This window comes from Helianthus annuus, chromosome 13 (assembly GCF_002127325.2).
Source record: "Helianthus annuus cultivar XRQ/B chromosome 13, HanXRQr2.0-SUNRISE, whole genome shotgun sequence".
In the NCBI taxonomy this organism is placed as follows: Eukaryota; Viridiplantae; Streptophyta; class Magnoliopsida; order Asterales; family Asteraceae; genus Helianthus; species Helianthus annuus.
The window spans coordinates 106,965,949-106,977,678 of record NC_035445.2 but is presented as its reverse complement, the minus strand read 5'-3'; the positions used below and the strand labels follow the sequence as shown (position 1 = coordinate 106,977,678).

The following is an 11,730-nucleotide window of genomic DNA, read 5'->3' as shown; positions in this document are numbered from 1 at the left end:
ATGGCATATGTTGTTCAACAGGGGTCATCCTCTAATATCCCTTAATAACTAAGAACGTGACACGTAGGTAAATCGAGCTCATCCTCTAATCTTACTTCATCACCCTAAACCATAACAAACACTGAACCACACCCAAAATCAAACACACAAATCAAAAGATATACACAAAATACAAAAACCCTAAACAATATGAGACATGAATTATTACATGAACGAAAACTGATGTAGAAGATAATGCCAACCCATTACCAATGACAATTGCAGCAGGTCCTGGCAGTCCGCATACAATATAAGCAACTAATCCCACCACAATAGCTGTCACCAACACCTGTATCAGCGTATCACCAACAAAAATAAAAAAAACAGTAGCACAACACAAAATGTATAGAGCAGATTATTTGTAGTTACCTGACCAGAACCCAATCCAAAAACGTATTTCTTCATGGAACTCAGCCTTTCAACAGAAAGCTGTGAACAATAACAATACACAGTTTCAAGTTTCAACTCATGTAATACAAAAGAATAATGAAATTAGACTTATTTTCACACTCAAATACGATCAAAACATCTCCTAACAAACACTGTAAACTCAAATTCTGAAAAATAATCAACAGAAATTTAAACATATCCAGATCCCGCCGTCAACCAACCTAACAAATTTCGCAAGAATCAACTCCTGTTCCAAATACAGTATCTAAAAACCATAAACACACAAATCAATCACTTAACCCATACCTTAACATGCGGATCTACATAAGTTTCCAACCCTGTAACTTCCTTGCACGAAACCAACAGGCGGAACGTTTTCGGAATGGAACCGAGATAACCTAGGGTTTGAAAGAGAACTCATCTTGTTGTCTCTTGCTGCATTTCCAGCCAGCTCTTATTAGGCCACCAGACATCTCCAGACCAGAAACATAGGCATAGCGATAGTCAACAGTCGCACACATGCAGACGAATGGGGTTTCACTCACCACAGCGATAGTCAACAGTCACACCCCAAGTGGTGGCCAGGGTAGGGCTGGCAATTTTACACGAATACGCGAATACACGACACGAACCTACACGACCTTAACACGTATCGTGTATGACCTTAACAGATATCGTGTACTAAACAGGTAGACACAAAACAACCTGTTAATTTTCGTGTCTAAACAGGTCAGATACCTGTTTACCTGTTATATACATGTTAAGATTTTAATTTTATTTTAATAAAATAAAACATATATGTATGATATATCATATACCAGTCAAATGACTATGACTCAAATGGAACGTGTGCTTATCCTTTTTAGTTCAAAAAAACCCTAATGGCCTAATCTCTCTCAACCGCCGCCGACATCATCCAGATCCACCGCTCCACCGGCGTCATTCACCGGCATCCACCGCTCAACGGCATCCCCTGTCATTCACCGGCATCCACCGATCCACCGGCGTCATTCAACGGCATCCCCTGTCATTCGCCGGCCTCCCCTGTCTGCCTGCATCCACCACGCACAGCCACTCCGGCCATCCATGAAGCATAGCAGCTCCTGCCTCCTTGATTCTTGTTTAAAAAAAAAGTAATTTTGTTACTGTTATGTTTATAGTTTATGTTTTGAAATGCGGAACTATTGGTTACTGGATTATGCTCGCATTGAATCTTTGATGTCTTTCTGTTGCTTTGATATTGTACATGCTTTGAATCTACTTTGAATCTTTGATATTGTCATTCGCCGGAACTGACGTCTTGTCTTTTAAAAATGTTCTCACAAGTCATGTTGTTGTCTTTTAAGTTGGGCTAGATTTGTTTTTGAGACTGACTCAAGATGTGTGATTGGGCTTGAATTTATGTTACTGTCATGTTGTTATTTTAGTGTTCGTTAACAGGTATTAACAGGTAATTTCCGTGTATATTGTGTCGTGTTCGTGTTTGAAAAAAAGGACACGAAATCTTATCGTGTCGTGTTCGTGTATGGCCTTTCGTGTATCGTGTCGTGTCTTATCGGGTACGGGTATACACGACATGCCAGCCCTAGGCCAGGGTTTGCCGTTTTAGGATTATCAGCAGAAACCTATGGTGACGGCGGTTAGGGTTTCACCACAGTGATGAAGATGGCTTCAAGAAAACCAAGACTCGAAAAGTACAACAAAACGATGTGGCTCAGATCTACCAGAAATCATGGCTGCAAGGTGGGTTGCAGGTCAAACCCTACCATCCGCCATCATTGCCATGCCAAAATCAACTGGTAAAAGACTTTTGAGATCATCATAGCCGAGTGACAGAACCATCGGACTTCTTTGCCGAATACATTCTTCAACTTGAAGCTTTTTGAATAAAGAAGAAAGAGAAACCCTAGAAATTGCCAGAAGTGAGAAGAGAGAAGTTGGTTTGAAGAGGGAAGAAAGAGAGAAATGAACTATTATTTGAATTGAGAAGAAAGAGAGTTGATTTGATTATCTGATGATGTGCATTAAATGGCCATACAACTCCCCATGCAATTCAAATTTGCCTCCTTAAAAATTTAGTTTGTATATATTAATAAAATCCGATTTTAATATTTATATATAATAAATAAATCGTAATTATGACATCAGCAAGGACTACGTGGCATAGCTGAGAAGTTGACACGTAGGCATTTCTATGTCATCATCTAACCTCCTTTAATAGATACTATAGATATTATAATGCATGAGGGAGAGGCATTTTAAGATACCCAAAAATTAAGAACTTCTTCCCTCTTTATTTATAGATACACCCCTAAAATGAGGGTAAATTGGTCTTTTTTAACACTATTTATATTTTAGCCCCCCATCTTATTGCATTTAAATCCCTTTTGTTTTAACAAAAGTATGGATAATTACTTACACTTTCCCCCTACCACAACAAACTTATAATTCTTTTACGTATTCTTGCAATATCTTATAAACTATAATGTTTTAAAAAAATCTAAAGGTGTCGTGACGACCTACTCATTTTTGTCGACGTTTCGATAGTTGTCTTGGTCAGTTTTGACGTGCGGATTAAAATGTACAAGTAGATGATGCCTTAGTGTACAAGTGGTTAAAGCTTTTAGTCATTGTCATATATTTTATTTAAAGCTAGCACTTAACACTAAAACTATTGTTGAATAACTAACTCATTGAAAATTTCCTTTACGGTTTAGTTAAATATGAACAAAACTTCCTACTTTAAAGGGGTAACAAATCTTATAGTTAAGAAAATGATTTTTTTTAATATTTAAACTCTAAATTGCAGTTTTTTTTTAATATTTAAACTCAAAATCTTAAATAGTCCCACAATGTACATCGCTGCTTTGGAGGAAACCGGCGTTTTAAACCTCCATATTTGAATTTTGAAATTCATATCCCCTACTCCCACTCCCAGTTCTCTCTCATCATGTTTGAATTTTGAAATTCACATTCCCTACTTCCACTCCCAGTTCTCTCTCTTGATTCTTTGATCTTGTTCTTTTTCAGGAGCAACCTAAATCTCAAAGTCGGTCCGATATTGAAGGGTTTCTTATCTTGAATCGTTGTTAGGCGGCTACAATTGAATGAGCAAATGGCTGAGAGGTATGTGTTCTATCATAATCGTAAGAAGGGTGAAGGGTTGTGCCAAACTGGGTTCCGATCTGAGTTTCAAGGGTAAGTTTTTGAGTTTTCTTTTGCATATCAGCTCGATTGATGCCCTAATTTGTGCCTGACGTCTGTTACATGTATTGTTCCTTATTTGAGTTAGGGTTTATAATAATCATTTAGATTTATAATTATCTTGTTGCAGATTTATGACCTTTGACTGGGTTCTGATTTAAGCAAACCAAAGATACAGCAATCAAGCTTGATCTGGACGGGCTTGTTGTTATTGGAGGACATGATTCAACACAAATACTTGCCTTCATGAAAATCAACCTGCCAACATGAAAGTTTTAGGTATTTTATTTATCTTAATGAACTTTAGTACTTGTGAATTATTATTCTTCTCTCTGTGATTAGAGTTTTGAATATGTACCACACAGGATCAAGAATAGACTTGAGTCATTAGATGCCCAGAGGCCATTGATGGAGACTTGAAATGTAAAGAAGTTCTTACAAGTTTTGGTGTCGATACTGCATGTAAGGAAATTTCCTTTATGTCCATTTTCATATTATTGTTATATTTTGTTGCTTCTTATTTTGAGTTACAGGTGTTAATGAATTTGACAACCTGTGCAGATCTGTGCTGAACAGATTAGAAAATGTTATGATAGATGCCCGATCAACAGGAAACATTATCACTAGAGCCTAATTGTTTTATAGTTGTGGATGAAATTTAGGGGTGATGTATAAGAGAATGAAATTATAATATCATGACGTGGTTCTTTTATCATCGCCATGCTCAGTATCTGGCTTTATATGTTTTCTATTATTGTATGGACTGGTAAACATAGTGCATGAGCTTTATTTGAGCTGATATATAAACAAGAATGCTAATTTAACTAGAGCTTTAAGAGTTTGGAGATTGTAGTTATGAATATTATGTTTTATTTGATGAGTCTCAACAGTGTTTGGTTAATTTTTCTAAATTTTGATGATGGCAAGTCACTGGTTTTTGAGACGGGGAACACCAACTTCTTCGCAACAATTGGTGCGATCTTCTCCGCAACTGATTTTGTTTCCACTTTGAAGGTACCTAAAGCGTCATTAATTTCTTTTAATCAAAACACACACCATTTAAGATTGTTGTTTTCAATTGGGTCTCTTTACATTTTGTTGCTTGGTAAGAACTTCAGAACAACTTCTGATTTCAAATCTTTTCTATTTATTTTTCTTTTTTATTTTTTAGATCATATTAATAGTGCGTGGACTTAGCATTTTTCACATTTGTGAACAACCTTTTATTTTCATTCTTGAGTCTAATTTAAGTATTTTTATGTAGGTTAATCGTTCATCAGGTTGGGTTGTTGACAATAGGCAAATGAGGAGTATCTATCTTACATGATATCGAAGTCAAACGGTCAATAGGTGAGTGGTCTTGATGATGACATCTAATTAACTGGTAATTGATGTTTCGGGTTTGGTCAATCTTGGTTTAAAAAAGCGTACCTAGGCGTGAGGCCACCTAAGGCGCAAAGGATTGCTATTAGGCGAGCAGTGTACAAAAGGCGCAAGTGAGGCTCACTTTTAGTGGAGGTTTTTATTAAAAAAATTGAGAATGGCCCTATGTTGCCTCTGCTTTGAAGATGTATGATTTGCTATGCTGCTCATTTAAAGTGAAATTTTGCAGGTTTTAGTCCAAACATATATGGATTAGTAATATGCAATAAAATCTAATTTAATCTAATTTTTTTAACATTTTAAACAATGCCTATGTTGTAATAAAAGTTGCAAGTTGGCTCACATTCCCACAAGTTCAATACTATTTTAATCAACATCTATTTGTTATTTTTTTCAGCCGGTTTCATTTAGTATTAGTTTTATCTAACTTGTTAGTGTATATATAGTTTTCTTTGTCTTGTCCGATGTCAATAATGTACTATTTGTTCTTATTTCGTCTACATTGTGTGTGTAACTAGCAGTGATTAACTTTCTTTTATCTTGCAGGCACACAGTGAGAAGTATGGCATTAAGGGTAACCACACAATATGTGTGATAACTTGTTTGTCAATTTTGTCAATTTTGCAATTTGGTGGGCTAATCTGATCTCCAAAATCACAAGGGATAATACGTTTAAGTTTGATGCTAAATGGGGCCGGTTAGGTAACGGGTCGAATGAGTAATCACGGTAAATCTCGACTTAACCGATAAATGTTTTTGTTACTATTCTTTTTTTTTTAATTTAATGTGAAATTTGAGTACAAAAAAAAATAAATAGGACCTATAGTTTAAGTTGAGCGTGTTATGCTTAACGGAAAAATTGTTGATTTATAAGTTAAAACATATATAAACCTTATTTATTGCTAGATTTTGGTTATGGAATGCTATAAACCTACGAATTATGAAAAAAATATATAATGAGCGCACTGCTTTTGCACTCACGCATGACGCCTCAGTTTTAAACCTTGTCGCTTCGGTGCGATTCTCGCTTTTTAAAACCACGACTCTAACAAGTGCCATTTATATCCATTTTATTATTATTATTGCTGTTGTTTTTTTAGTGCCATTTATATCCCTTTTGTTATTATTATTATTGTTGTTGTTTTGTATAGTAGAGCATTTCTTTAATTAATTTGTAACAAAATTCGCAGGAATGGGTTTGCTGATGTTGGGTTGTTGGCACTAATAGGTAGGAATGTGTTGTGATTTGGATCCAAACTGCTCCTCGTGGCTTTTTGGTAATTCCTTCTATTTTTAAATATTCATGTAATAACTACAATTTAGTTTATGATATGATTTGAATTTGGTATAGAGAAGATGCACATTGAGAGCTTTGATAGGATTGGTAAGGCTGCAAACTTTAGTCTAAGGGTGGCATGTCATGAAACAAGTGGTATGCACTGCTCTGGGTCTAACATAGAGTCGGGGCTTGACGGTGTTGTAAATTGTCAATGTCGTCGCTTCGCGCGGGTTTCTTACTATATATAGTACATATAAGAAAACTACTAGACACAAGTGTCGTAATGCAAAGTGTTGCCCCTGCCGCATCGCGCGGGCACCCTACTAGTATTCAGTACATAGTAGTTGGTGTATATTACGCTTTTGCAGCCCAAGGCGACAAGAGTTGGTATCCGACCTTGTTCCGCCCGCCACCAGAATATATTTACTTTTTTTGAGATCCATTTTACCAACTCGAAAGGGTAGTACGAAATCGCACATACATTCAGCAAATTTCTGCAAGAACTCACTGTAAAGGATCCAGTTGCATCCCATTCCCAACACCACTTGTCCCGGCTCCCATTTAGCAGCAGTTATTTTCCAAAAACATTATGTGAAAACAATAACTGTATTGGCAGTTATTTATGATATGTATTTTCTAAAATGTAATGTTGTACTTCATCTACATATCATAAAGTCAATTATTCTTTAGTAGAATCGGTTTTGCAATTCAAAAGAGAGTTGTCTCACAGTTTGTTATCCGTTTACCTGTCAATTATTATCCGTTTACCTGCCAATTACTTGTAATATGGTGTTTTGACATTCTAATGAGAAATATATTTTCACAAAAAAAAATCTACATTTTTTTGAACAAATTTGGTTTGACATGTTAAAAGATAAACATGGTCAGTTTAAAACACACACCCTAAATTCCCAAATTGTAAAAAGAAAGAAACAATCCAAATCAATGTTTTAAAATCCGATTTTTATACTATATCAATTTTGGCTCAAAAACGGTTCAACCTAGTTTATCAGACAGTTCAACCGAATCTACAAGACAGTTCAACAGGTACAACCGGCCAGTTTGAACCAGTTTTAAAAAACATTGATTCAAATTCAACACAAAAATGACAAAACATATCAATAAACAATTGTTTTTTCAAGCAAACTTACAGCTTGTGGGATTTAATCATCCACCTTATAAATAAAACATCAATACAAAAACCCATCAAATGATAAACTGATTAGATTGTTCTTACTTCTTATAACCAAAAAACATAATTGTTAAAACAATAACATAAAAGAAACATAAAATGCCCCACTAGTTCACCAATATATACACACACTAAAAACACAAACACAAACACAAACACAAACTCAAAACCCTAATCACCAACCACCACAGCACTCATTCACTCGTCATCAGCAGACGGCTTCGAAGAACCAGCCTTCTTCGGCAACAAAAGGTTATGAATATTTGGCATGACGCCACCATTCGCAATCGTGACGTCACCCAGCAGCTTACTCAACTCCTCATCATTCCTCACCGCCAATTGAATATGTCTCGGCACAATTCTCGTCTTCTTGTTATCCCTTGCCGCGTTTCCCGCCAATTCCAGCACCTACAAACAACCGATTTACCCATCATTAACATTTTCCCAAAATTTATGAAACCCTAATTGTATACACAACACAAATTGAACCTTTTTTTCATCAGAATCAAAAATTAACACCGCTTTTAGCACCTATTGACAACCAATTTCAGGATTGTAAACTTTTCCCCAAATTTATGAAACCCTAATTTGTACGGACAAACACAAATTGAACCGAATTTGTTCATCAAGTAAACAATTACGGCCAATTCAAGCACTTATTAACGACAAATTTCACGACCGTAAACTTTTTCCCAAATTTACGAAACCATAATTTGTACAAACACAAATTGAACAAAAACTATACATAAAAATTAAATATTACCTCAGCCGCGAGGTATTCCAGCACGGCGGCGAGGTACACCGGAGCTCCGGCGCCGACTCGGTCGGCGTATTTACCGGCTTTTAGAAAACGAGCGATTCTACCGACCGGAAATTGAAGACCAGCTTTGCTGCTTCTCGATGTTGCCTTTTTTGCCGCTGCAGATCCTATGTTTTTGCCTCTTCCAGCCATTGTTAACCGAAATTTGTCGCCGGAATTTTGATCGGAATGTTTTGTTTGTTATTATTTGAATGAATAATAATAAATGGGACTGTTATTGTGTGTTTATATATAGGTTGATTGTTATTACTTTGGCCAATAATATTGAAGCACGCGGATCTTGCTTTGTGACCGTAGATTGATTGAGATCTGACGGTTTTATTTGGTTTGTATGTTTTTATTTGCTTTTAATCCGTTGTAATGACGGTTTTACCCCTTATGGCAGTAGTATCTTCTGTTTTCATCCTTCTGAATAGATACAGCTTGCAATTGCGAATTTACGATTTTGGCCCTGTACCGATATACTTTGTTTTTATTTACATTATTTGGCGGTTGATTTCAATAAACTTTTGGGTGAAGGTAGGGTTGTAAACGAACCGAAAGAATACGAACGAGGCCTTGTTCGTGTTTGTCCGTTAAGGAAATAAATATGTTCACGAATGGTTCATGAACACTTATCGAACGAGATTTTATGTTCGTGTTCGTTCATTAAGGAAATGAGCGTGTTCACGAACGGTTCACGAACACAAGCGAACACAAATAAATTTGGCGAACGCGATGAAGGATAAAGGTGGATGGCCCAGAGAGTAGCACTAGAACTTGAATCCCTTATTGTGGAACAGAGGTAGATCATATTCGTCGATGTAAATAATGAGAAAAGAAAGGGAAATGGTGCATTAACAAGGTGAAAGAGGGTTTCTAGTTTAATTGTTAGGGTAATGATATAAATAAAAGTTTAATAGTATAAAAAAGTATAGATAAAATATATGAAAGTATAAAAATCTTTAATTAAAACACAAACATACAACATAAACGAACGCAAATGAAAGAATGTTCACGAACACCTTACCGAACGTTCACGAACACAATTAAACGAACGAGACCTTTGTTCATGTTCGTTCATTTAACTAATCGAACAGAATTTCTTGTTCATGTTCGTTCGTTTATTAAACGAACAAACATAAACGAACTTCCCGCCGAACGGTTCACGAACTGTTCGCTGAACGTTCGGTTCATTTACAGCCCTAGGTGAAGGGGTACACCCCTTATGAGATTGGGGTAAATTTTCACCCACCCGATTATAACATGTCATGTCAATTACCTTCTTATACGCCACTCTTACCCAAAAACACAAGGGTTGTTTTTTTTAAATAAAAAAATAAAGGCATGATTAGTTGAATACTAGTGAGCCCCACCTTTATCCCTTCTCCCACACTTTCACCGAATGCGGCAAGTCTTCCTCGCCTTCACCCTCCCCGCGCGGCAAAATCAGGGTTGGCGGCACCCTCCACTCGCGGCAAACGGGTTCCCTATGCCTCCCCGCATGCACCCCGTATACCCTAACTTTATTTACCTTATTTGACGGTTGATTTCAATAAAATTTTGTAACTAGGTTTAGCATGACTTTGATCGTTATCGACTTGAATCATAGGAAACCATAAAAGCGAAGATCAAAAAAGACAAAGATGGATACTTCCAATAATACCAATTAAGAAAATAAAAATAATAATTTCTCTTGCGCTAAGCAGCGTGACTTTGGTCGTTATCGGCTAAACTCATCGGAAACCAAAAAAACTAAGATCGATAAAAACAAATATTGATACCGGGTTTGTCCCTCATAATACACAGTAAATGATGGTCGGTTTTCTCTCGTGTTACGCGGCGTGACTTTGGTCATTATCAGCTTGACTTATCGGAAAACCATAAAAGCGAAGATCGATAAAAGCGAATATTGATATCGGTTCCAATAATACAAAATAACCAAAAAAAACAGATATAAGTCTTTCCACCGCACTATGTGACAGGAGTTTGACCGTTTTCTTACGTGCTACGCGGCGTGAGTTTGGTCGTTATCAGCTCTACTCACCAGAAAACAAAAAGCGAGGATCAATAAAAGAGAATATAAATACTAGTTCCAACAATATCAATAAGAAAACCACTAAAAAAGAAAAACCATAAAAGAAAAAAAAAAAGGGGGGAAAACCACTATTTCTAAGACCTTACATGATTTGTTATTATATATAATATAATATAATTTCGTTTTTATGCCTCATATATGCCCAACGGTTTTATTGAAAGTTGATTGATATAAATTATATACTTGTGTTCTTTTGGTCATGTTATTTGACGCGAGAAAGCCATACCGGAGAGATGAGCATGCAAGAACTGAGACGATGTCCGGGTGTTGCTATATATTGATAAATTGTACAAGATATATGATAGACTATATCTTATTGTGTTCATGTGTGTGTTTTAGGTATTTGAAACTCGTGGTGCACCAAAACGCATCGATCTTTAAAATAAACTCATAAACACATTATGCTCGTTCCAGTGTATACTTTTCTACATGCCGCTTCAATTTTTGCATTCTCGTCTTTACCATTTGGCTATTTTGGTTTAAATAAAAAAAAAGACCTCACGAATCCTTCTTTGACATTATGGAATGTGTGATAAGCTATGGTTTTAAAATATGCCTAATAATGACTAAAATGCCCTTTTGTGCATAACTTGGTTTTAATCAATAAAGATCATATGAAATTGATTATCTACTGATATGGTAATGTAATTAACTTGTTTTAATAGAATAAACTTGTTCAAAACTTAGATTTTTATGCAAGTTCTTAAATTATGTCACATTGTGACTAAAATGCCCTTATAGTGCATAGTTTGATTTTAAAATCATAATGGTCATATAAGTTGATAACCTAATGATGTTACAACTTAATTAAAGTATTTTGGCATATGGAACTTGTTTATGACTCGTCCAGTTACCCGATATCGCTTGTACGCGTACGGTTGAGCTTATGTAACTAGTTTACGTAAATTTGTCGAAACGGGTCAAATCCTTTCAATTTTAATTCAAATTCCAGAATGTATATTGTTTACCCATATTATACAAGTCTTAACACTTGTAGGGTTTAAACTACATTCTATCCGGTCATCGCTAAATCAAGCGTATCGTACTGTTTTCGTTAATTTAAGTTAACCGGTCCAAGTCTATGACTTGAATAGGACCCATTAACATTCTAATTGATTATAATACCATTCATTCCAGACTAAGGCATTCCAGTAGATTGCAATCAAGCTTAGGTAATTGATAACGGTTGTGCTTATTATATTTCTTGCATTGTAAGACTTGTTTAAGCCAGGTAGATACTCTTAACCTATTTTCCCTCTACGGGCTTGGGATGGTAAATTATTACCGCTTGGTCGGGTATGGGATCACATGTCGGACTGTGACTATAAAATCCGTATAACTCGTTT

At 35.9% G+C, this 11,730-nt stretch overlaps 1 protein-coding gene and 1 long non-coding RNA gene across 2 annotated transcripts; one reads left to right on the top strand and one right to left on the bottom strand.

Moving 5' to 3' along the window:
* Positions 1–3,359: 3,359 nt before the first annotated feature.
* LOC110903092 lies at positions 3,360–6,989 on the top strand. Its single transcript, XR_002571661.2, has 6 exons — positions 3,360–3,627; positions 3,764–3,912; positions 3,999–4,647; positions 4,898–4,983; positions 5,563–5,743; positions 6,207–6,989. It is a non-coding gene; the product is annotated as an uncharacterized LOC110903092 (long non-coding RNA).
* A 500-nt stretch (positions 6,990–7,489) lies between these two features.
* Positions 7,490–8,509, bottom strand: LOC110898926 (probable histone H2A.3). The gene is made up of 2 exons (XM_022145774.2): positions 8,251–8,509; positions 7,490–7,895 (listed from the first exon to the last, which is right to left on the bottom strand). The coding sequence occupies exons 1-2, from the start codon at positions 8,437–8,439 to the stop codon at positions 7,686–7,688; spliced, it is 399 nt and encodes a 132-aa protein (XP_022001466.1). The 5' UTR covers positions 8,440–8,509; the 3' UTR covers positions 7,490–7,685.
* Between the last annotated feature and the right edge of the window lie 3,221 nt (positions 8,510–11,730).